This window comes from Astyanax mexicanus, chromosome 2 (assembly GCF_023375975.1).
Source record: "Astyanax mexicanus isolate ESR-SI-001 chromosome 2, AstMex3_surface, whole genome shotgun sequence".
Classification (NCBI taxonomy): Eukaryota; Metazoa; Chordata; class Actinopteri; order Characiformes; family Acestrorhamphidae; genus Astyanax; species Astyanax mexicanus.
The window spans coordinates 62,085,435-62,111,706 of record NC_064409.1 but is presented as its reverse complement, the minus strand read 5'-3'; the positions used below and the strand labels follow the sequence as shown (position 1 = coordinate 62,111,706).

At 38.3% G+C, this 26,272-nt stretch overlaps 2 protein-coding genes across 5 annotated transcripts in view; one reads left to right on the top strand and one right to left on the bottom strand.

The window, feature by feature from the left end:
- The window catches only part of fanci (FA complementation group I), a 19,209-nt gene extending 11,569 nt beyond the window's left edge, over positions 1-7,640 (top strand). For all 3 annotated transcript variants that reach the window (XM_015601051.3, XM_007228299.4, XM_022672151.2), the window contains exons 22-38: positions 191-312; positions 426-587; positions 757-936; positions 2,389-2,555; positions 2,674-2,753; positions 3,123-3,239; positions 3,331-3,382; positions 3,492-3,619; positions 3,781-3,846; positions 4,343-4,439; positions 4,568-4,752; positions 5,069-5,125; positions 5,959-6,018; positions 6,127-6,201; positions 6,282-6,377; positions 6,473-6,574; positions 7,207-7,640. In XM_015601051.3, coding sequence (XP_015456537.1) covers positions 191-312; positions 426-587; positions 757-936; positions 2,389-2,555; positions 2,674-2,753; positions 3,123-3,239; positions 3,331-3,382; positions 3,492-3,619; positions 3,781-3,846; positions 4,343-4,439; positions 4,568-4,752; positions 5,069-5,125; positions 5,959-6,018; positions 6,127-6,201; positions 6,282-6,377; positions 6,473-6,574; positions 7,207-7,269 — 1,809 coding nt within the window. In that variant the 3' untranslated portion in view covers positions 7,270-7,640. The remainder of the gene's footprint in view (positions 1-190; positions 313-425; positions 588-756; positions 937-2,388; positions 2,556-2,673; positions 2,754-3,122; positions 3,240-3,330; positions 3,383-3,491; positions 3,620-3,780; positions 3,847-4,342; positions 4,440-4,567; positions 4,753-5,068; positions 5,126-5,958; positions 6,019-6,126; positions 6,202-6,281; positions 6,378-6,472; positions 6,575-7,206) is intronic.
- polg (polymerase (DNA directed), gamma) lies at positions 7,343-26,272 on the bottom strand. 2 transcript variants are annotated; one of them, XM_022672152.2, is made up of 23 exons: positions 26,209-26,272; positions 22,099-22,696; positions 21,764-21,959; positions 21,140-21,307; positions 20,801-20,947; positions 20,630-20,709; positions 20,352-20,534; positions 19,470-19,630; positions 19,225-19,348; positions 18,881-19,111; positions 17,935-18,052; positions 17,652-17,729; positions 17,388-17,501; positions 16,456-16,616; positions 16,271-16,324; positions 16,059-16,176; positions 14,967-15,102; positions 14,470-14,716; positions 14,261-14,383; positions 13,478-13,649; positions 12,394-12,602; positions 7,805-7,965; positions 7,343-7,431 (listed from the first exon to the last, which is right to left on the bottom strand). In XM_022672152.2, the coding sequence occupies exons 2-23, from the start codon at positions 22,659-22,661 to the stop codon at positions 7,367-7,369; spliced, it is 3,609 nt and encodes a 1,202-aa protein (XP_022527873.2). In that variant the 5' UTR covers positions 22,662-22,696; positions 26,209-26,272; the 3' UTR covers positions 7,343-7,366. The 2 variants fall into 2 exon arrangements, with proteins under 2 accessions (XP_022527873.2, XP_015456544.3); XM_015601058.3 differs by lacking the exon at positions 26,209-26,272 and adding an exon at positions 24,424-24,672.

The window sequence follows — 26,272 nt, the reverse complement described above, 5'->3', positions numbered from 1 at the left end:
TTACCACAGCAATCTGTGTAGGCATTTTTATAGTGTTCTGACACGCAAATCCGATCTGATCAATCTTGCAAATGACTGCAGACTGTTATTTAAACAAATCTGGCCTGAAAGTCAAATGCAATTTTTCAAAGTAGATCTTGGTTTAGCTCCTAGATCAGCAGCCCATCACTGTCTGCTCTCTGTCATACAGGATAAGTCTGCTGATTTCTCCATGACGACCAGTGTTGGAGTGAAGAACAGTATCTATGCTGTGCTTGTGATGGGAGTATATGAGGTTCTCATGGAGTACAACTTCACCATAGGCAACTACAGGTAGTCTGACCTGTGTTTGTGCTTTTGTTTATTAGTATCTGCAGGCTATCTAGTGCTGACTGGTAGTTTAAAACTGTATTAGTAAAGTGTGTGTGTTTGTGTACTTTGAGCAGTAAAAATCGTTTTGAGGAGATACTGGAGCTCTTTAAACGTTATCAGAAGCTGACTGAGATTCTCAGGGAGAAGTCAGGAAAGGGCCGGACTCCTCATAGTAAACCCCCACGTAGCCTGCTCTCCATGGGATTCGTGTCCACCTTGCTGACTGCTCTCTTCAGGTAGGGGTAAACATTTAAACATATGGTGTAGATAAGCCTTGTTTCCTCAGTCTAAAGCTTGTCAAACAAGTTCATAATGTCTTCTGTGGTCAGTTTACAACAACATATTTTGGTTTACCCTTGACTCATTTTAATAAATCAGTGTTCATTTGGGTATTCTCCTTTTCAGAGACAGCGCTCAGAGTCATGAGGAGAGTCTGTCAGTGCTTCGATCCAGTGGAGAGTTTATGCGCTACAGTGTGAACGTGGCCCTACAGAAGGTTCAGCAGCTGGAGGAGACGGGCCACACGGATGGGCCGGAGGGACAAAGTCCTGACAAGGCCTTCCGCTACCTCTGTGACATCACAAGGTCCTTCTCTTATATAAACTGCTCAAGACTTTGTCGTACTTTAACATTCACTATTACATACAGCTCTGGAAAAAATGAAGAGACCACTTCAGTTTTTAAATCAGTTTCCCTAATTTTGTTATTTATAGGTATATGTTTGAGTAAAATTAACATTGTTCTTTTATTCTATAAACTATGAACAACATTTCTCCCTAATTCCAAATTAGAATATTGTCATTTAGAGCATTTATTTATTAAAAATGGCTGAAATAACAAAATAAAGATCTTTCAGACCTCAAATAATGCAAAGAAATAAAGTTCATATTCATAAAGTTTTAAGAATTGAGAAATCAATATTTGGTTGAATAATTCTGGTTTTTAATCACAGTTTTCATGCATCTTGGCATATTCTCTTCTACCAGTCTTAAACACTGCTTATGCCACTCCTGGTGCCAAAAATCAAGCAGTTTATCTTGGTTTGATGGCCTGTGATCATCCATCTTCCATATTCCAGAGGTTTTCAATTTTGTAAAACCAAAAAACTTATTATTTTTAAGTTGTCTCTTATTTTTTTCCAGAGCTGTATGTTTGTGCTCTCTCTGGACATACATGCTTGCATCTATTACTAAGAATATATGTGGTGTGCTTGTGTCGTAAAATCATTTGTATTTAGGCCAAAGGGAATTTTTTTAAAGATAGTTTTGTACAGTTGTACAATTACATTTGTTTTACAATAAATAATTATTTAATAATTAATTACCCTCTTCACACTGCAAGCAATAAAGTCGCTTGGCATTGCCCATGCAGACAGGCTGCATGTTGCACTTAATTGCATCATCACGCAAACCACGTTTTAAAGGAACAGCAGCCAGATTAGACTTTATGTATAATTTTTGTTATGCACTAAATGTTTGCAATCCTGAAATACAATTTAATAGAAAATTTAAACATTAAACCGGCACATATTAATTTGATCATTTAATTTAAAAAAAAGCAACATTTCCACTAAAAACACTAAATAGCAAAAGTATTATCAGACTTTCAATAGCAAATATAAAAAGTCCACAGTAGAAACTAAAGTCTGAGTGGTTTTGAGAAATTTGAGAACCTGATTTTTAGTTGTTGTATCTGCCACATGTCACCACTCATTTCCATAAAAGGTAGAGCAGATCTTTACTTAATGGCATTGCTGAATTTGGTGAGCTTGCATCACTCCTGGTCACATTGTTGTACTCCGCTAAGTTTAAATAACTGTGATTTAAATATAAATAACTTCCAGCTGCTCTGTTGCTTTCATCACTTGGGATGTGCATGCACGGTTAGATACAATCAATGTGGTAACAATTAGATTTGTTTAATTCATCTGTGGCTAACAAAATGATTAATGTGACATGTGACTCTATGCAATACTCTTATTGCATAGAGTATCTGTGGCTTGTAAGGGTCATGTGATCATCTTGTCTCCTCCCTTAGTGTACTGATGTGGCGGTACACTAATATTCCATCTGCCGTTGAGGATACTGGGAAGAAGGAGAAGACTCAGAGCATTTCTCTGCTGTGTCTTGAGGTTTTGCTGCGCGTCTTCAGCACTGTGCTACAGCAGTACCCTTCCAAAGTATCTAACTTCCTGTGCTCTCTTGGTAAGTCAATTCCTCATCTTGCTAAACTAATTGAGCGCTATGGTGTGATTTTAAAGAGCCCTTAATGCTCTGTATTCTGCAGGATCAGCAATAGTTGTGTGTCTTTTTTTCTATTTAGATCTTTCTGGAGAGGTGGAGGAAGAAGCTGAAAAAGACAGCCTGACTGAAAAGACTGCCTTCTACATCCGCCAATTTCAGGTAGAGCTTTTATCTGATGATGGAGTGTCTTGTTGCATGCTCTAGGGGTCTTTATATTTAAGCAAAGTTAATCATTATAAGTCTATTGATCAGAGTTGTGTTTTATACTGTTTAAATAGTATAATTGCTTACATACACTCTTCGAGCACACTATTATGAACAGGACTAAAGTGGTAGAGTAATATTACAGGATTTCATGCACTGAGCGTTTCTCACTTCTAGCAAGAGTTATTCTGTCCACTTTACCAGAGTTACATAGTGCAGTTGCAAGGCTGTTGAATTGTTTCATTGCTTTTTTGCCATTGCAGTTTTTTTTTTTTTTGTTTTTTTTTTTATTAAAATGCATTAACTTTTTTTTTTGATGCACAGCGTTCACTGTTCAGTCAGTTGAGTGGAAGCGAAGAAGATTTTAATAGCAAAGAAGCTCAGCTGCTGGTCAGCATCCTCAGTCTACTCGCTGGCTTGCTGGAGCCCTCCTCTCAACAGGTACCATTTGCACACTTACACTCTGTGTTCTTTGGCAACAGTTTATTTTATGAATATATGTACTTAACTTTGTTCTCAATTTATTTGACAGTTTGTCCAATTCATAACTTGGACAGTCAAAATTTGCAAAGAAACCAGCTTTGGTAAGTAATACCAAATCTTTTAATTATTCTGTAACATCTGTTCCTTTTAAATGGGATTATCTCATGCGTGTTTATCTCTTTGGCCTCTCTCTCTCTCTCTCTTTCTCAGAGGACATACCTTTCAGTAGGGGTCTTCTGTCTCTGCTCTTCAGTCTACATGTTCTCTACAAAAGCCCTGTGTCTGTTCTGTGGGAGATGTGCCAGGACATCCATAGTGCTCTAGGAGATATAGACGAGGTGCTGTATCAAACATACTACAGTACATGCATGCACCATTGCAGAATATGCACAGAGGCCAGGTCTTTTTAGTGCGAGTCTGCTAACACTGATCATCTAAAAGATACATTAGATAATTAATCACAGAGCTCAGACAATAAAATCAAGCTCTCTCCTCTCAGGATGTGGAGGTGGAGAAACAGTCTCACTTTGCTGTTGTGAACACGAAGACTGCAGCTTCCACTACAGTAAGTTGTTTACTGCTTTCTCCTTTCTCCCTTTAATAAAACACTATAGCACATGAGATGCAATGGTATGTGTGTTCTTATTGAACTGTCCTGGTACATGCACACAGTTTAACAAAGAGTACATGAAACGAAAATTAGGTAAATATGGAAAATCTCACAAGTGTGTGTGCCACCTGGAAACTGTACGTTTGTAATTGGTTGGATTTGCATGGTATTTTGGGAAGTGTTTAGTAGGTTTAGTAGAATTACTGTGGTAGTTGTAGCTGCTCCTCTTCTGCCTTTACTCTTGATCATCCTTGTCTCTCATTCAAAACTACTGAATATTCTGGCCTTTTACCATCTTATCTGGACTAATGAAATCATGGATTACTAAGGATGGATTTGTAGGTGGTTGAACATGCGAAATACATACTTTTACAGATATATTAGCGTGCTATCTTTGTGTAAACCAAAGATCCTAACAACTGGTCATTCATCTCTCTTTCTCTCTCCTTAGCTCTTAGTCTTGTCCCAGGTGGGAAGGGTGTTGGATGAGGTGGACTGGTTAATTGCCAAGAAGAAGGGCCAATCAACATCTGAAAAGACAGCCTCAGGTGCTGCTCTAACACACTTAGTATTGCCTTTGTCTGTCTTTCCTTTTCCTCCAGCTTTCAGTGTAACCATAATGTGCTGCTTATTAAGTTTAAATGCTTGCACCTTTTCATGCCTGTGCATGTTTCAGAAGGTGCCACACAGCCGGCCGGTCAGCAGGACCCTGTGGAGAAAGCAGTGACTCTGCAGTTGGGGACTTTGCTGACTGCTCTGAATGAGCTGGTGCAGACGGCTCTACCTACTGGAGCCTGCACGGACACTCTGCTCCGGGAACTTGGCCGAACCTACAGCATCCTCACTACCCTCCTCAAATATGTGAGAGTCACATATAGCAGTGCACACACCTAAATACAACTAAGCTAAAACTGAAGATCTGCAAAGTTAACTGAATTATTTTTTTATTTATTCATTTTATTATCACCATCACTTGGAACTAAATATTTTCCAACTGGCTTTTAGTTACAAAGTTTCTAAGCAGACTTTTCCCTCTCTTGTAACCTTGCAATTTAAGATACAAGGTTTTTGCAGGACTGCAATGTGGCAAATCAGTGTTGGAGCATAATCATATATAAAATCATTTGTAAAAAAAAAAAATCACTACGCTTAACAGATTTTCCTTTTCATTTTGCAGTATATACAGGTGTGTGCAACTCATCCTGGCCATCTGCCTGCTCGTCTGGAGAAACTGGTGAGAATTTTCACTTTTAATGGTAAATTTTGATAATCAATAAGAAACAAAATAAATGATCTACTACACGTAGAACAACACTGACCAACAAAAATCCTACTGGATTGCCCTACACTCAGTGATTCAGGCTGTGAAGCTTCCTGTTTAGGACACTTAAGATTTTTAAATAAATGACAGAATTTGAAATTACTGGAATTCATCTCCCTCACCAGTGAGGCACTGGCACCAAACTACAATTGGCTTTTATGCAAAAGTTCCTGACTTTGATGTTCAAAAGGGACTTTGATATGCATGTTGACTGTGTTTGTTTTAACAATTGTCTGGATTTAGCAATTACTATAGTGCCAGTTGCTGATATGCCATTGAACAACAAGCAAGATAATCGTTTATACAGCTTACAAATACTGAGTTTCTTTGATTTTACCAAATTGAAAACCTCTGGAATATAATCAAGAGGAAGATGGATGATCACAACTACCAAACCTAGCTAAACTGCTTGAGTTTTTGCAACAGGAGTGGCATAAAGTTATCCAAAAGCAGTGTGTAAGACTGGTGGAGGAAAACATGTCAAGATGCATGAAATTTGTGATTAAAAACCAGGGTTATTCCACCAAATATTGATTTTTGAATTCCTAAAACTTTATGAATATAAACTTGAGAGAGAATTTTATTTATGTAAAAATAATAATGATAATTACAATGCATTAATAAATGTGATAAATTGATAAACGAATAAATGTACTTAAATTTAAATGGATTAGTGTTTTAAATTCTGAACAGTCATGCATGTGTGTTCTTTAAATGGTGTTAATAAATGGTGTATTTGTGTCCAGGTGAAGCTCTCAGGCTCTCACCTCACTCCTCAATGCTACTGTTTCATCACATACGTACAGGTAAGGTTCTGAATCTGCCTCTACTGTGCTTGTGCTGCGGCTGTGCATGCTAGCATTTTTCCTCCCTCACTGCCTGTTCTATTCTATTCTAACAAACACTCGTTACAGAGTGAAGAGGGCAACGGGGGAGCAAATGACAAGAAGAAGAAAAAGAAAGAAGAGGAAGCTGTTATGGCTGCATCTGTAAGGACTGTGAATCTTTAGTGGTCTCAGTTGTTTATTTTGTACCTTCTCAAAAACTTTTGTAACTGTTTACTCTGCAGGCTAAAATTATTCGTCAGACTAAGGCCATCCCCTCCCTGATCTACAATATCGAACAGTATGAGAAGTTTCTAATTCTGCTCTCCAAGAAATCAAAGGTACCATAAAGAGCATGTTAGGGATGGATAAAACATAATTACTACTTAAACAACATTGGACTGTTTAATAACTGTAAAATATGAATGTTTACCAGGTGAATTTGATGCAGTACATGAAGCTGAGCACGTCCAGAGACTTCCGGATCAATGCAGCAACTCTACAAACAGCAATGCAGGAGCAGCAGGAGAGCCAGCAGGTCAGAGTTACCGTCACCGTGCACATTATCTAACGCAAGTCAAATCAATATCACAATTAATCTAACATTTTCCCCAACATCCTAACCTGTTTTTAAGGGGACAGTATATGAATACAGTAAGGAGAGTATTAACTGTAAAGTGGGGCAATATGACCAAAAATAAACATCCCAGTATTTTGTTGGATTCTGGTTTATATCCTTTATATTAGTTTGTCTTATTCTATTTTTAAGTGTAAAATTACGGTACTATAAAAACTTAAATGTTACATTTTTATACTAGTACTACAGGGTTTGCTTTGCCCCACAAAACTGAACAATTTATGAATAAATCAGCATAAAAAAAATATATGCTTAATGGAGAACGTTTCCAATTATTCAGCTTTTGTTTATTTAACAGAAGTTTTAAACAGTATAATATTAACTAAATATAAACATATCACAAAATAGATCCTTACAAATCACTCTTCTTTTTAAAAGGAAAGAAGTTGTAGATGAATAGAAATCAGTTTCCAACAGAACAGTTGAGATTACTTTCTTAAGGTTTATCAACACAAAACTAGAAAGATCCAACATTTTAAATCAAGTTGAAATGCATCTCTGGTTTTTCCACATGTTAATCTTTGTTTTTTCAGACTGAAGCCTCTCAAGAACCTGAGGAGAGTCAGGCCCCCAAGAAGAAGAGAAGAAAGCAGTGAGGGTGTCCTTTTCTTCTTCTGTTCCTTTCTTGTGTGTTTATTCGTCAGTCTGTTTTTCTATGTTCAGTTTCAGCTTTCGGTTTTTTTTTTTAGAAGGCTATTTTTCTTTGGCCAAAGAACCTTTGGTTTTCTCAATGATCTGGTAGATGTCCAGTGCTTCACCTGTTGATAAAAAAGTGTATATATAATTATCAATATGCCAATTTAGATGCATGATTTATTTATACATTGTTCTCTTTACTTTTTACTGTTTAAAAAGACACATTTTAGAATGAATTATGTTCCTTATGTTCACAATACTGCTCTTAATATGCTGCTTTCATTTTGAATTTTTGAATGTACATTTTCAATAAATACACTATGCACTCTTATTTTTTTCATACAAAACAAAGAAACCTAAAGAAGAACAAACTAACTTTCTTTGTTTAGTGAATGTAAAATAATGAAATACTTCTGATATAGTTTGTTATATTTCAGACGCATGTACAATATCTGTCTTACTATGGCATATTTCCTCCAACCATTCATCTCTCACCTTGTGGTATTCCAAACCGGCCCTCAAGTCCAATAGGGTTAGACGGAGTTGCACAGTCCATGGTGACCTCCTTCCGTAAGCACTGATCAATGTCTACTGCGCTGAAGAAAGCCACAGACTGAGGGAGATCCTTCATTCCCAACTTATAAGCAAACATGCATCTGGAGACACAGGACAGGCAGTTCACACAAGACCAGAAACTGAAGGAAGAGCAGCAATTGCAATCTAGCAGAAATGTTCTATATGTCAAGCCACTCAGAGTTATATTAATATAATTTGCCTTAAAGGTCTTTTCACATTGCCAGCAGTATGCTTTACGGTGTACGGTGTATGGTGTAACTACAGCATCTGTAGACGTCTGTCTGTCTCAACATCAAAAAAAAAAAACTTTGATTCTGGTCTTCCTCCTATTATCTCTTCACAAGTAAATAGGGAAGTGTAGTAGAGCTCAGGGTACTAGTCATTAATATTAATACTGACTGGCTCTAACCAGTCATACCGGCCAGGTTAGTGGTCTAAGTAATGGGCAGTTTAGTAATATACATTGTTCTAATGAGTTATCTTGCCACTTTCCTGTGCATAAGGCTGTGAGTTTTAATTATGTGCCTTTTTCAGATACAAGTGCATTTTTACCTTGTAGGATTGAGACTGTGTCTGTCCCCCGTGTCGCTCGAAACCGAAAAACTCAGAAAATCTGTTTTAATAATCTTATTAAAATTAAAACAACAGCATCCGTCTCTCAGAGTACCAGCAGCGTCCGTATGAAACTAGGGCTATTAAATATAAGATCGCTAGCACCAAAATCAGTTATTGTTAATGATATTATTACTGATAATCACCTTAATGCACTATGCCTGTGTGAAACCTGGATTAAACCTGATGAATATATCGCTTTAAATGAGTCTACCCCCCCAGGTTTTAGCTATTTTAGTTACCCACGCAGCTCTGGTCGTGGCGGTGGTGTTGCCACAATCTATGACTCAATGTTAGGTATATCTCAAAACTCACAATTGGATGCTAAGTCGTTTGAAGTTCTTAGTCTTAAAGTAGCAGGCCCGTCTCCTGCTTCCAAAACGCAGCATTCGTTCCTGCTTATAACACTGTATCGTCCTCCTGGACCATACTCAAATTTTATTAGTGAATTTGCTGACTTTCTAGCAGCAGTAATTCTTCTTTCTGATAAGATCATAATTGTCGGAGACTTTAATATCCACTTTGAAAAGGACCAGGATCCACTAAAAATTGCATTTAAATCAGTTTTAGATGCTCTAGGCTTTAAACAAAATGTAATTGGCCCCACTCACCGATGTAGTCATACATTAGACTTAGTTTTGACACTGGGTATTGAGGCTGAGAATATAGTTACTCTTTCTCAACATGACTCAATATCCGATCATTATCTAATTATGTTTGAAATAGTTTTTAATCAAAATATCCTCCTCCCGCCCCGCTATATCAGCAAGCGTAAAATAACAACCGCAATTGCTAATGAATTTGTAAATAAACTCCCAGACTTAACTATCTCCCTTCCGTCCTATGAGCATGATCTCGAGCACAAAACAGAAAATCTACAAACTGTGCTCCGCTCTAACCTTGACCGCGTAGCGCCGACAAAAATAAAACAAATCAGGGATAAAAAGCTAGCACCGTGGTATAATGACCACACACGTACATTAAAACAAACCGCTCGTAACTTTGAACGTAAATGGCGACACACAAAACTAGAATTTTTCCGGCTAGCATGGCAGCATAGTCTCACAGACTACAAAAAAGCCCTAATTAAAACAAAATCCCAGTATATTTCATCGCTTATTGAGAAAAATAGAGACAATCCTAGATTCCTTTTCACTACTGTGGCTAAACTCACCGGCAGTCAAAAACAAACTAGCTCCGTTATCCCTGTCGACATTAATAGTAATGATTTCATGAAGTTCTTTGATGATAAAATTAATAGCATTAGACAAAAAATTCAGTATCACCCCCAAAATTTACTTATAGATATTGATGAATGCTGCTCCAGCTCTGAGACACACCTAGAGTGTTTCAGCCCGGTTACAGAAAAAGATTTACTTAGTGTAATTAACTCATCAAAATCAACATCATGTATATTAGATCCAGTACCCACACAATTATTGAAACAGGCACTGCCAAAGGTGGGAAAATCATTACTAGAAATAGTAAATTCATCCCTTAGCATGGGCTACGTACCCAATTCTCTTAAATTGGCGGTCATTAAGCCCATTATCAAAAAGCCAAATCTGGACCCCCGCGAGCTTGCTAATTATAGACCAATTTCTAATCTTTCCTTTATAGCCAAAATCCTAGAAAAAATTGTGTTTAACCAGCTGCGCTTGTATCTACAAAGTAATAGTATGCATGAGGTTTTTCAATCTGGATTTAGACAAAACCATAGTACTGAAACAGCTCTACTTAGAGTAACTAATGATTTACTTTCAGCTCTTGATAGGGGCAGTAATGCCATCCTTGTACTGCTAGATCTAAGTGCTGCCTTTGACACCATAGATCACGCTATTCTACTTGATAGGTTAGAAAATCTTATAGGAATTAAAGGATCAGCCCTCACCTGGTTCAGATCTTATCTGAGAGATCGATTCCAGTGTGTTTACTTAAATAACGAATGCTCTTATCAGTCTAGAGTAAAATATGGTGTCCCTCAAGGATCAATACTGGGTCCATTACTCTTTACTCTTTATATGCTACCACTGGGTAAAATTATCCGTAGGCATGGTATTAACTTTCACTGCTATGCTGATGACACGCAACTTTACATATCTGCTAAACCCAACGAGGAGCTCTGTATAAATCAAATAACAGACGGTATTAAAGCCATTAAAAATTGGATGACACACAACTTTCTCTTACTTAATTCTGATAAAACTGAGGTCCTTCTATTAGGTCCTAATATTGATAAAAACATAAATGTTAATACTGTAGACATAGACGGTCACTTAATTATACCTGGTAAAACTGTGAGAAACCTTGGGGTCATCTTTGACCCAATTCTTTCGTTTGATGCTCACATATGTAGCATAGTCAAAACTGCATTCTTCCACTTAAGAAATATAGCTAAAATCCGCAGTATACTCTCTCTCGAAGATGCTGAGAAGCTGGTACATGCATTCATAACCTCCAGGCTGGACTACTGCAACGCGTTGTTGGCTGGAAGTCCACATAAATTACTCCATAAACTCCAGCTAGTTCAGAATGCAGCCGCAAGAGTGCTTACCAGAGCTAGAAAGTTCGATCACATTACACCTATTCTTTCATCCCTACATTGGCTACCTGTTAGATTTCGTATAGATTATAAAATACTTCTCCTGACGTATAAATCCCTTAATGGTCTGGCCCCGCATTATCTACAGGAACTCCTTACTCCTTACAATCCGCCGCGTTCACTCCGCTCCCAAGACGCTGGCCTGTTATTAGTCCCGCGTATTAGAAAAAACTATACAGGAGGAAGAGCGTTCTTTTACAAAGCTCCCCAACTTTGGAATAGCCTCCCTATTAATATACGGGACTCAGACACACTCTCAATCTTTAAATCTAGACTCAAAACATTTCTATTTGCTCAAGCTTTTGAGTAATGTCTCATTACAATTTTCTTCCTCTTACAGCTTATCCAGCAAATATAAACCCTGTCCTAATCATCTGCTTTCTTTTTCTCTCCCCATGTCCTGAGCTGCTGCTACCAGTGCCCATCCCACTCCAGCAGAGTTTTATAAAACCATTCTAACCCCTTTTTCTTCCCTCCCCTCTCTGTTCTCTCTCTCTATCTTTCTCACATGTGCTGAGACGCCTGGCCGGCCGGTCTTCCTGGATGCGTCCGTCTGTGGTTCCAGCTTTCAGGAATCAGCCCTGTCCTTCTACTCAGAATTATCACACAGCCCTTCTAACTTCTGCTTTTTGTTTCTCTTTCTTTCCTTTCTGTTTTCTCTATCTATCTCTTTTACATGTATGGAGATGCCCTGTTCCTGATGTTCCCAGCCTGGCTCTCCACTGCCCGCTGTGTCGTTCTCCGGCTCTGCAACCCTGCACTGATTACCATTAACACACTCAGTATCTGTTTCTGTATTAGCCATAGCTCTATAGTTTGTGCCCATCACATTCTTATATTCATAAATTAGTACCTGTTATATTAGCCATAGTTCACATTAATTCTCTGTACTGTTTTTGTTCTGTTATTTGTTTGTTGTTTGTTATTTGTTTGTACTGAGCGGGTCAACCCGAGTAGGATGGGTTCCTCTGACTGAGTCTTGGTTCCTTCCAAGGTTTCTTCCTCTTAAAGGGAGTTTTTCCTTGCCACTGTGTCACCATAAAATTGGCATCTCTGTGGTGCTGCTCATAAGAGGCGTGGACCTGTTTTTCCTGTAAAGCTGCTTTGTGACAACCTTTGTTGTAAAAAGCGCTATATAAATAAATAAATAATAAATAAATATTAGTCACTCACCCATGTTTTTGTTAAATGTTTTTTTTTTTTGCACGAACTTTCCACAGTCAAATTTAAGCCAAGTTGCGGTTTTATTTACAAAACTGAGAACAGTTTAACGAAAAATAAATATTGTACACACCTGGTGAGCAGGTTGGTGATCTGCAGAGCGAGTGCAGCTCTGTAGCGGTCTTCACTCTTCACTAGGTAGCGCACCTCATCATGAATGCTGATACAAAATCGGCCATCAATATCAAACTCCTCCAGAAGCCACCTCATGGCCACCAGCATCAGGTGCAGGTAGTCTACTGCTGAACTCTGAACCACCCAGTTCACCCTGCTGGTAATGAACTGAGAATATGATACAATTGCAAGGAAAAGGGAAAAAAAGTCAGTTGCTTGTGTCAAGCTTGTGAATCACCTGAATTTCTGCATTGACTGCTGTGATTTGATCATTATCTAATTTACCAGTAAAGACATATAGAACCCCAATATTAAAAAAACTAAGGTAGAAAAGTAAGTGACTGCATTAATAACTTCTCCAAGAGGTAATCTGCAAAAGTTAATTCAATTAAGGAGATGATAATGGCTGGGTCTTAGTTGTGTACTAAACGCTAATACTATAATGTATGTACTATATAATAATCTTAATAGTGTGAGTCTGGCAGGTTTTACTTCATTCCGAACTCGAGTTCTTCAATTCGTAAAACTCAGGTTGTAGGACAACCCATCCATTATCTTTAATGTACCGGTACTAACAATTTTGTACTAACTGGAAATTAAATGATGGTGTATGTAACATACATATCAATATACATAGCATATTATTCCTTAAAGTATTCCAGCTGCTGTTGCTACTGTACTCGCAATGTTATCTGCCATCATTCCCTAATTTTGTTCTAGGTGTGAATATCTCATTTTTTTTCTATTTCACACAGCATTATGCATTAATACTGACTATCGTAATTACACCCAAAAAACATTTTTTTCTAAATATGTATTGTGTATATTTGAGTATACTTAACTTGGAGACTTTATAGCTATACTACATACGTTATACTTAAAAAATAGTTAATAATTATTAAGTAATTGGAATGCAATAATTGTTGTACAGGTGTTATTAAATAATACCACACAAATTTGGGTAAAAAGCTGGTTAGAGCAACTTCAGTAGACCTAAAAAGATGTGTTATAAAGATTAATAAAACGTTTAAAAATTGCATCACCTCGTCTTTAACCGCAGCCGGCTCTAAAGCTCTGGAAATCCTGCAGCCCAGCACAGGAGTGGCGGGCTGCTCTGAGTGAGCGATGCTTTCCAGCTTGTTGAACATCTCTGACTCTGTGCCTCCAGCCCACACTCTGCGGCCTACCAAATCCCACCTCTTCTTATTCCGAAAGCTGCAGGAACAAAGCATTACAGCTTTTTAGCACAAACTACAGTAGAAGCTGTTACTACTGAACAAATACTGCATGAGAGGTATTTGTTTCAGTGTGAATCAAGACTACCAACTACCATCACCTTCTAAAGAAAGCTTAAAGGGCAACCTTACAAAAAATGTAAAACAACTTTTTTTTTTAATCAACATTTTTACAGATCTGACATTAATCGCTGTTTTCTTATCTGGGGATGTGTTCCCCTTATGCAAACTATGGTGTCAATCATCTGTGAACAATACTGTGGCTTAAAAATAAATGACAAATTTGAGTAGACTATTCATTATAAGTTTGGAAAATCAAAATTTTTAAAGACATTTTCACAATATACAATATTGTTCGAGGTATGTGATTGCAGTGAAAAATGCATCAGATCCTTAAAAAACACTATTTTAATAATTTAATACAATTCTTTTTAATATTGGAAAACATACAATAAAATAGCATAATCTTGTCTATCATTAATTTATTAGAACATTTTCAGAAAACATCTTAGTAATAATTGGTGAATTAGTGAATGTCCATTGATTTTTTTTATTTTTATTATTAACTCAACACTTGGCCAGTGAACTCACCTTGTGCCAGCCAGTTTAGAAATCCTGCGCAATTCCTCTCTGGAAACAGTCCCATATTCATCCCAGTTCACATCCACACCAAGTTCATTAACCAACCACTCCCCTTCCTCTGAGAGATGATACCTGTGTTCATGATTAATATGTACAGTTACCACTAAACAATGCCACTTTATTGGTAAATCTAACTTATATCGCTTCAGCTGTCATACCTGCGCAGCCCTTTGGTGAGTGCATACATCTGCTTGGCTTTATCGGCAGCCTCTGGCTGGCTGAGCCTGTGGTTGAACTGCATTAGAAGGCGCTCAGCAAAGGGCTGGCCTGCACCGTAGATCCGGCCATAGTTAAAGACTTTGGCATGTTCGCGGCTGATGCCCACAGCGTTGGCGGTGCGGCTATGCAGGTCAGTGCCCTGACTCTTCTTCCCCTGCAGGGTCATCCATCCGAATGCAGTGCAGCCTCACAGAAACAAGCTAGCGGTTAAAAACCTTCATTTGTTGAAGCTTCAGAACAGTAATAGGTGCAAAATGGGACGAGTTATTGCCAAGTCTGACTACACCTACACAAATGCTGATCTGTGAGAAATCTGATTTCTGCAAATAATGTTTTAACATATTTACAAGTTGCTGATTGAAGCACTTGGACACTGAATGGGGTCTTTGGCTCTAATAGGGCTTGAGATGCAAATCGATATGGCAGCTAAACTCACCATGCATGCCAGCAAAGTGAGATTCTCCCAGCACAGCGGCAATCCACAGCTCCTGAGAGTCCACATCCGCCCCCACCAGGTGATACCCAGGTGGCACCTGCACCATAGCTTTAAGCTCACTGCCCACACGGTCTCGCTACACACACAGACACATCAAAGCCAGGGTTACACAAAGTGTGGTCTGAAAGAATGTCTGATTTGGCCCATGACCCATTTTATTTTATATGATCTATTATATATAACCTGGCTACACTATATGAGCAAAGTATTAGGGCACATGGTCATTCACTGTTTCTTATTACATAAAGGGTATTTACTTTTTGTTGAAATGCCTGTCTTCACTGTCTAGGAAAGACTTTTAAAATATTTTGAAGCACTGTGTGAACATTGGATTGCAATCAGTTATGTATGGATGTTCCTCAGTCTAACTCATTTCAAAAGTACAGGACGGAGCACCATCATTCCAGAGAAGACAGTTTTACAGCTCAATGGTGGGAGGACTTATAAGTCTCTAGTCCATGCAGTGCATTAGGCATGATAATTCTTTACACTGATTAGACAAGCTGTTTGTGTGTGCATTTGAATTTCTGTGTAAGTATTGGGTGCAACTTAAAGCAGCTAAATGCATTCATTAAAAGAGACGTTCACAAATATTTGGACATATAGTGTTCCTTCTTGTATATGTATATATTGTATGCGATTTTGGTTGGTACAAACAGGGTTCCTTAATCCTGGTCCTGAAGGGCTGGTGTTCTAAATAATGTGGTTAATAAACTAGTTTCCCTGCTTAAACATATCTGACTGGAATCATGTGTGTGTTTAACAGGGGAAAATCATCAAACTGTGCTGGCACTAACTCTCTGGTGGGACTGGAATTGAAAAACCCTGCTATGAAACGAGAGCTGTGTGGCAGTATTCACAACCAACTTCTAGTCTAGACACAAGGATACCTTTATTCTGTTGATAATAATATTAAAATGCACTATGAGTAATTACAATGACCAAATACTGTATAAGTTGGCTGGTTCTGTTATAATGAAGAGGCTAGGTTGCTTGTGTTAATGCTAAATATGCTCCACTTCCCTCACTTACCCGTGCATTACTGGCCGTCAGCCATGTTGGCTCCACAGCTCTGCGGGTGACCGTCCCAGCAGTAACAACTTGTGGCAAGATGGCGCCATACTGCCCCTCCTCATCATAGTCCTCATGTCTGGTGTAGGTAAAAGAAACAGTGGTAACTGAAGTATTTAAAGTGGAGTGATCACAGTGTTATTAGTGGATGGAGTAAAGTGACATTGGCATACCTGCTTACAGTTCGAGGAAGTTCCCCTTTACGAAGCCAAACCACCATCTGAGAACTACACAGACAGCCAAAAACAAGTTTTTTTTTCCAGGATCAATGAAAAGACTGCTCAATAAAGCCAAAGTCAATACCACAGGGCGTTTCACAAGATCATTACTGGAAGAACACTCAGGCAGGCAAGGGTACCTGATGCGTTTCTGGGCGTTTCTCCAAAATGACATCATTTTGTTGATCTCCAGAGCCCGCGTTGCATTCGTTTCTCCTCGACCTGAGTGAAGAGTCCCATCCTCCATTTTTGACAGGAAATCCTTTGAAAAGGGACTGCCCACATTGTTCTCATTCCCATCCTGAGGCAGAAAAGCACTGTTACAGTAACACCCAGTATGCATAAATTTATTAAGGACACCTATACCAACACATTCATGCAAGTATCATATCAACCAAAAATGTGGTAGCACTGCAATGCATAACAATGTGCAGATTTGTGGAAATAATGTGATCCTAGTGAGTTTAGTGCAACTGAAATCTTCTAGAATCTTCAACACAATAGTTTACTTAATTCTGCAGACCAAAACGCTTTGCTGATTAGAGAGATCAACAGCAAATAGTCAGACTGGTTTGTACTTACAGCTACAATATCTGAAATCCACTCTGTAAAATGATTGTATTGTAGAAAAGACAATACATCTCTAATCATTAATAGTTAGGAGATTTATACTTTCTTCTACTGGAGAGTAATATATGTGTATGGAGGAACTGTTATATATGCATTGGTCATTTTATGCTAAATATAGGCTAAAATATTGATGTTCATTGTATGTAAACAAACACACAAGAAAATGATTGAGGCCATGTCCATATATTGTTCAATTTACTGCGAAAATAAAATTTGCCTACACAAATAAGCCTACAGAAAACCACATTGCTGAGGCTGCAGTGGGCACAAACGCACTAAGACTGGACAGCTTTTAAAAAAAAAAAAAAAACTCAGCCTTGCCCTACCCAGTACTAGTGTGATCTACAATATTTCTACTGTATTACTTTAATAGTGTTAAATAATAATAAATTGGTCTGTAAGTTCAATACAAACGTGTTTAAATGGAGATGCTCTAATGCACCTTATGAGGCAGCTTAAAGAACCAGACGCCAGGGATGTTGACGTCATTGTATGGTCCATTACCATGGTGATACGGGCACTCACTTTCACCTGCATCCAGTTCCAGTGATGAACGCTAATGAACAGAAACGTGAGGAAAAATTTTGCAGCAAATATAATGTAATGTAAAATAAGGTAGTAAATAGTACATTTAAAACTCATGTTTTCGTTTTCGGTAGTTTGCACAGTAGGTTAAAAACTTGGGTTGAAGTGAAAGCAGACTGACCTGTGCCTTTTTTGGTCTCACTGTTCTTGGGACAGCCTCATCATCAGACACAACTTCCAGCATACTCAACTCCTCCACCTAGAGGACATCCCACAAACATGCACATACATGCAAATGTACCACTTCCATGAGAAACTCATTTACTGTATGAGAAATATCAAGAATGTAAATAAATGTATTGCTGAGCTTGAATGTTACAAAAACTAAATCCGGAGAGGTAGCTTGCAGTTGAAAACCTGAGCTAATGTTAAACAAGTACAGAAAGCAAGTAAAATGTTCTTACTGTTTGCCAGACACTGCTGTCAGTCAGCATGAGGTCATCTGATTGTTGGTTGTCAAGACACAGTGGCTTACCTTTTCCCTTCTCCTCGCAGTACTCTCTGTAAATAGCTTCTATTGCTCTAAAGACACCAGAACAAAGTCACAAATCACTGTTAAACATTTAAACAAAATCACTACGGGAAACCATTTTTGGGAAAGATTTTATATGGTGTCAAATGTAAATTATTTAGTGGGAAGTGGGGCACAGCCTTACAAGATGTAACAGACTTAAGTAGTTTAAAGTTTAAAGACTCACTTTCTGGTATGTCCAGTTCAAAACCATCTGTACATTGTGACAATAGTCAGACATTTCTTAAGACTGATCCTAGACACTGTCTTTGTTTCAGGAAAATTAACTTGTTTATTCAAATCTGTATAATTAAAAATTCTGGCTTTAATACAGCACACAGTATAAGCTAGTTAAGTTCAATAGTTATTTACAAAGTGGATTTATTTACTAGATACTGGATGAAGAGCTCCTAAGCCTCCTGGTGTAACAATGGGCCTCATTCACAAAGAATTTGGCAGAATTTTCTGATCCTAATAAATTGAATTTAATTGAAATTCCAAGTAAATAATGGTTAAGGTCAGATTGTTTATGATAACTTTAAAGCAGAGTTTAAGAAGAAATGTCCTTTTCCACATTAATCTTATATCTATATTTTTGCACAGTTTCACTTTTTTTGATATACGTAAATCTGGCAGTTGCTCTTTATATTGTGTAAAATATTCCTGATGAATGGACTACAAAAATGCTCCAAAAATGTGATTTAAAACTAATCGTTTGATAAGCAAAACAATGCAAAAGGGTGGAGAAAGATGAAATAATTTTTTCATGTCATAAATGTACTAAATCAAGCTTAACAAGAAGACATTCTCTAAAATGAATCAGTTTAGCTAAGGGTTACCTGTGGGGGCACACAGGTCCCTCACTGTCCTCTGTGGTGTCTAGGTTGTCTCTGCGGCCTGGGACCAGGTAACCCCAGCCATGCTTGTCTGTGTAGTGCAGGGGAAAGCCGTCCCAGGTCAGACCCATCAGCTTGGGTGTGAGCCTCATCTGCAGAGTAATGAGACTCGCTCCAGGAGACCAAGCCTCATCCTCCTTCTCCGACATCCTTGCACACAGTTTCCGATACCAGCTGAAAGAACGCAAGAAGGGAAGACAGAGCAAATTCTCTTACTATTCATTATTATTAATAACAAATGAACAGGAATGATCAGAGCCTGTATGACTGACTGAGCGATCTCTCACCCCGGGTGGCCTGGCATGTGCTGTCTCCTCTTGGGGAGGAGGTTCACTGTGCCTTTTAGTCGCTCCACAAGTTCCCTACAGGGGTCTGGCCTCCCCTGCTCCTCTTCCGATGGGGGTCCTGGATCTGTAGTCATTTAACATTTAGTTATATGCAGAGTAAATTACACAATGCTAATGAAGTGATTCATTAACTTTTTTATTTTCACAGACTTGCTTAGGTCTTTCATAATTGTATTTTTTTTTACCTTCATCCCAGTCTTTCTTTGGACTTTTATTATTCAAAGCTGCTGCTGCTGCTGTTTCAGCCTCTAGCTTGGCTTTCTTTGATTTTCTCACAGGCATTTTCTTCTTCTTGAACTCCTGGACATCCCAATCTAAATCCCACAACCAAGGGTCTTCTTTGTACCTAATTATGAAAAAGATTATACATTTATTATAAATTATGGTTTAACTGATAAGACACTTAAAATGTCTGATATGATTATGAACCAATTATAAAGTGTATTTGGTATTATGCAATATAATGCACCCAAATTACACAAAATTTAACAAGACAAGAATATGTATGTATTTAAACATAATGTTATATGTGATGTTATACCCAGTATCGGTATGCAAATTCTGTTACTGTGTCATCGTGACAACACCCTACTTTCCTCAAGTTCATTATAAAACATCTTTAACATTCACAGCGGATACTTCTATACATCTACAGATACATCATGATACAAATTAACACTGGCATGTAAACATGTTTTTTACTGCAAACAGAAGGCAATATTAGCCTAAATTTATTTATAGCTAAATATGTACTTTATCCCAACGGGTGTTTGTGTCGCAAGAGCTGAAACTTTTTTTGGTTTAGAAAATATACACATGTTGGTCTGTGGGAGGCGCTGGTAACCAAGGTAAGACTGATAAACACTTCAGAAATGAGTAGCGTTTTTTAAATATTTTAGATTAAAAAGATATAATGTCTGTATGTAAAATTGTGATTTCTCTATTTTAAAATCGCATTAAAACTGTATTTTGAATTAACCTAATTAATTGTGAAAGTCTCCCAGCACTAGTATAACTATTAGTACAAATTAAAAGCAGTGCAGTAGACCAGCCGTGTGTCAGTTCACCTGTCATCTTGCAGTAACTGGCATGCATCATCAGCCAGAATCATCAACGATTTCTTCATTTCTCTCTGCAACTCCTCATATGTGTCCTGGGCATCTTCTATATACCGTCCCCAGCTCTCATTCACAGGCAAGTACGAGACACCCATCTCCAGCATCCCTGCAAACGTCACTGGATGAGGACACCTACAGAAAAGCAATCAATCTGAACGTCAGAACGTTTAAACAAATGTTCCCTCTACCAAAACATATACAGCTGCCTATATGTGGAAATAGCATACCGCTCCATGAAGAGAGACAGCTGCTGGGTAAACACCTCATGAGTGGCCAGTACATCTGTAGCACAATACTGCATCAATTCCTAGAAAGTACCACAGAGTTACAGTTACAGCATATTCAGTCATAAAAAGCGTGTAATTAAATGTTATTACTTTGTGAATCTTTTCACTTGCCTGGAAATTATTTCTAACGTCATTCATGCTGCCCTTCACAAAAATATCCCTGGGCTCTTTCTTCAGGGGTTCCCCACCAACATAGAGAGCATGGACATCTGTCAAATTATTAATACTGCTGATGTTAACCCACTCCCAAGAGCCAATCTACAAACAATAGACAAAAGATCATGATTATTTTATGTAATGGATCACATTAAACATTCACACTAAAAGGAGACATATTCAGCATTTAATATCTTATGGCCAGAAGACATTTAGAACTAAAGACATAAATTAGTTGTAATAGTTATTATATTTATAGTATAACTACATGCCACATGTTATAATTATACAGACCATTGGGCCCTCAGGGCGCCGTCCAAGCTTCTTTATGTGCTCTTTGACTTCCTGCAGGCCTCGTCTCTTCCCATGCCTAGAAGCCATCCATAGGGAACGCTGAAAACCTGTCAGTCCCGAGATAGCCATGTGGAGGCTCATTGTGTCTAGAAAACGCATCTTTGAGCCCTAATTAAGAGTACAATACCAATAACATAGTAGAGTCACATGCAAACACAATCAAATTGATTTACAAAAAACAATGGAAGGATGCAACAAAATGAACATTTTGAACCCAAAAATTAACAGAATAAACATTTGGCCAAATGTAGAATATACATATAAGTATGATTTATTATTATATATACCTATACATAGTAAAATCAGAGAAACATTTTGAAGTGGTCCCTTATTTTTTCCCAGAGCTGTTTACACTGTTTTTTTTTTCAATAAAAAAACAGCAAATTAATCATTACACTGATAATGAACAAAACACTATAAGATAATGCAGATTTAAGATTAAAAATTGCAAACTATTAAAATATACAGAGCTGAACATTGTCTTTGTACATTTGCACTATAACTGACACAAAATGAAGTTATGATCATAGCTTAACACTTCATACATCAACCCCAAATGCATACCTTCAGAAGGTACTGCTCTTTAATGTGTGCACGGTCAAAGCTGACATTGTGTCCAATCACAAGCCTTTCCTTCCACTGTCCTCCTGGAGGCCGACTGGAGTTAGACGGAGTCTCTAGTGGGATGAGATCTGCAAGTGTGAGCTGGCTGGACCAGGTGTACCTCTCTTCAACCAACCTCTTACTGCACCATGAATACCTGGAGCAACCAAAAAATTGAAAATGCACTCATAACCACTGATTTTTGGCTTTACATATGTTGTGAAAAGTAAAAGTATGCCCCATTTGCAAGACTAATATAATGCAGGTAATAAGAGCAGTAGAAGCCAATGTCTCACCATGCAGTTGGAGAAACAGCCACAGCCAGTGTAGGACAGCGGCCCTCAGCCATGCAGACTTCCACATCAAAAACCACAGCATTCTCCTCAGGAAAATTCACCTTCTTGCACTGTCCATCCGGCCCATACCGGGTCCAGCCCACCTCCCAAGCCCACTTTTGTGGCATTTGAGGGAGATGTGCTTGCTGAAGCTGACTAGCTGCCTCTAGGTAAGGCAGGGTTTGTTTCTGGGCCAGAATGCGAAAGTGCTCATCAATATCATCACCGTACATCTGTGGCAATTTCAGTTCCACCTCAGGTAGGAGCACAGCCTCCTTCCCCCACAGACTATGTTTTTCTAAATGCCTAATGCTCCGGTCTATGTCCTCGTCTGCGTACTCCTGCACTGAGCTGCGGAAGATCTGCTCCCGCAGGTTCCTGGAGAGCATCTGGATGTTGAGGGGATTCGTACGGGTCTCTTTGGAGTTCTGCTGATGCTTGGCTTCTGCTGCCGCTGTGCACCATCGCCTCCACACAGCAGCTGGGGAGCATCGCCATGGCTGATGGGACACTAATCGGAGCATCTCCTTTGAGCAGCACCTTATATATTCAGCAGATCCTGCAAAAAAAAAAAAACTTATTCTTATCACACACATGTCGGTACTGCCTGTTAAATTGTCTCATGTCTGCTGTTTTTATTGTACTTACTGCAGTGTTTTGAGTCCTGTGTTGCATAATCAAGTTGTTGTATGTTGCACTTTGTTGTCTATTGGATTGTTGTTCCATGTTGCACAGGTGTACCTGTACTCAGATATTTGTAATGGAATTACAAAAAATGCCTCTTGACTTGACTTTTGAGACCAACTATACTTAAATAAAAGGATTTTAGGTGGCATATAATTACGGAATATGTAAAGGTTTAAAGATTACAGTGTACTCCTCAGCAAACTAAGATGCAATGCCCAAAGTCCATGATCCTTTGAAATTCATAGTGATTTATTTGTTAACCTACAACAGTTTAGGCTTATGCACTGACCTATTATTAAAGATTGTTGGCTGGAAAATTAGTAAATGAATGTCGCCTCGCTTTGCCAAACATTCACACAAAGCTATCCAGACTGTTCTCATACAGAGTTCCCCAATGGTGGAACAAACTTCCTTCCACTACCAGATCAGCAGAATCTCTCACTATCTTTAATAAACTCCTGAAGACAGAGCTCTTCAAAGATCACTTACTCTCTTAACGCCTCTAATACACTAACTACTTCTAACCTCCTTTACTCATCTATCCCATTATTTCCCTTTGTCCTCCTTTGGGCCCTATCTAAAGATGTTTTTACCTTTATCTTCTGTTACTTTTTTACTTCATTATTGTAAGTCGCTTTGGACAAAAGCGTCTGCCAAATGTAATGTAATGTAATGTAACCTACAAACATTAGTGAATGAATGGGTCGCTCTCAGAAGATCCACATGGTACTGTGAAAGGATTCACCTCTGCAACAAGCCAATCATGAAATTTCCTCACTACTAAATATTCTACAGTTAACTGTCAGTAATATTATAACAAAGTGGAAGAGGTTGGAAACAAAAGCAACTCACTCTGTTTATGTAAATAAGACCAGAGAAGGGTCAGCAGATGTGCACAGAGGTCAACAACTTTCTGCAGAGCCAATCACTACAGACCTCCAAACTTCATGTGGCCTTTAGATTAGCTCAAAAACAGTAGAGAGTGTAGAGAGCTTCGTGTAATGGATTTCCATGGCTGAGCAGCTCCATCTAATCCTCACATTACCTTCTTTCAAGTCAAGTCAAGAGGCTTTTATTGTCATTACATCTGAGTACAGGTACACATTGTAGTAAAATTACGTTCCTCCGGAACCATGGTGCAACACGGAACAACAAGCAATAGACAACATAAAGTGCAGGAGTGACGACAGTGCAACATAAAATTATAAAATTATAACACTAAATACAATAAATACAAAAGATGAGCCCATTTAAAGACAGGACAGTGCAGTACCGATACGGTATAATAAAGTGTATAGTGGGGATAAGGTGCAGAGATGTGTAACATACTGTAACATATAGTGACAATATAGTGTACAGATAAACTGATTCAGAAACTGAAGTGGTCTCTTATTTTTGTCCAGAGCTGTAGAGTTAAATGAACTGTATTTACAGATTTGATAAGCAGGAGTATGTAAATATGTAACTTCTTGCAAACAGAAGGTAATATTTAGCTACATAAAAAAAAAAAAGGATCTCAGTGAAATGTGCTGCAGTGAAACAGTGACTCTAACCTTGATTTAAGGATGTGGAGGAATCTGAAGACTTTAAGTTACCTACCTGCTAAACTGAGGCATGGTCTAGAAGTTGAGGAGATGTCAGTCTACATATCCCTACAGCAGCTGCAGGTCACAGAGAGGAGCTTTAGTTTTAGATTTAGCTGCTGCTGTTTTCTCGGCTTTATCTGTAGTTTGTGTGTTTTTTGGAGAGTGATAAACTCTACCCTGCGCGTGTGTGAATCACTAGTGAGAATAATACAGCCATGCTGACAGACAGCGGGCTGACCCCAGAGCCGTGTTTATCTGCTGTACCAGAGAAACTCCATACAGGAGAATTCCCACTTCAGAAACTCTTACTGTTTTATCGGGCCACCAGAGGGCGCTCCAGAGGGAGTCCAAAAACACTTGGTTCATATGGAGCACTGGGGTAAATCAGAGTTTATAAATATTTTATTTTAATAATACTGAATAATGTACTCATTTCTATGAACACAGAACAATATCAAAAGTTTCAGTAGTGGAATCATAATTATTAACCCAGTCAGTGCTCAGTATCAGTATGGTGTCTAAAAATCGTTGTGTAGAAAAAATAGAACATGCGTGTGCTCTTTATTTTTTTAGTGAAATACTTTATTGTAGTTTCTAAAATTAAAGGATTATTCTAGAAAATTAGTTTATGTTACTATTTTACATTTGAGTTTGTAGCTGTTTTATGGAGGCCTAAGGTGACATCATGTTAAAAAAATAATAATGCTTGACCACGACTTATTAATGTGTAGGAATGATATAATTAAAGTGGCAGTTCGTATTATTTTGTTTCTAAACTAAAAAAAGCAGAAGTATTTTTGAGTGGAGAAAGGACAAAATGTTGTGTTTAATGGTACCATGTGTGCTGGAACGATGATCCCTGCTAAGTGTATATAATATATTCATCTTAAAACTGGGGTTTCGGGACGCTTTTTGCAGGAGTTCATCTGGCCACATTGTGTGTCTTTACGTATTTACGTCACATGTACAGCCTCTAAAAAGTTTTACTTCATGCGAGCGGCTAGTGGAGCAATGGAGGCTTCAGAAGGGGAAACTCAGAGCTCAGTAGCTCATTCACTCATAATAAAAACAAAGTGTGTAGTTAAAGTGAAGTTTCTGACTGAGTGTGCTCTCTCTCTCTCTCTCTCTCTGACTAAACATAACCTTCAGAGTCGGATTCATCCACTCTGAAAGAAGACCACATCACACCCGCCCAGTTTAAAATGATTATTCCACATGCTCTGTGCAATTACCCATTCTTGCCAGAGAGAACCCTAAATCCCAAAACTTAGAGACATCAGCTTTAAGGCATGGAAACGAGATTCTAATGCGTGGGAACAAGATATCCTTCCAGCTGTGGCCGCGACTTATTAAGGCATGGGAATGAGTTAATCTAATGGTAGCCATTAAGGCGTGGCCACAAGATCCTTTTGTTTCACAGCAGAAACCCCCTCTCTTTCACAGGTAACAAAGCAAGCAGCTCTTGGGGTTGTGCACAATATATCTGCTTACGGTAGGTAAACGGGTCTGCATACTGTTTACATCTGAGCCATGTCTTACTCCAAAATATCAACATAATTCGTGCCAAGATAAAAATAAAAATAAACCAGTTTACTCTGCTTTTTTTTTTTTTTTAACGAAAGATAAACCTTGTTTTGGAGGTAATTGATGTAATATTCAGTTTCTTCATTGGCATTAATTTACAGAAAAGCAAGCTTTATTATTCTCTGGCCACGCCTTAAGATCTCATTCCCACGCCTTAATAAGTCGTGGCCAAGCATTTATTTATTTATGTTTTGCTGTCTTAGGGGGTCAGTACCTGTTTAGTTTAATTTAACCCTGTTCACTCGCGGGCTCCCTTTAGCGGATCGCAGTATTTTTCT

Excerpts from the sequence above, each read along its gene's own strand:
- polg (XM_022672152.2), bottom strand. The coding sequence starts at position 22,661 with ATGCTCCGATTAGTGTCCCATCAGCCATGGCGATGCTCCCCAGCTGCT. Across the intron at positions 14,384-14,469 it reads CTCACCAAAGGGCTGCGCAG|GTATCATCTCTCAGAGGAAG; the intron begins GTATGACAGCTG and ends TCATGAACACAG. Across the intron at positions 13,650-14,260 it reads TCTAAACTGGCTGGCACAAG|CTTTCGGAATAAGAAGAGGT; the intron begins GTGAGTTCACTG and ends TTGTTCCTGCAG.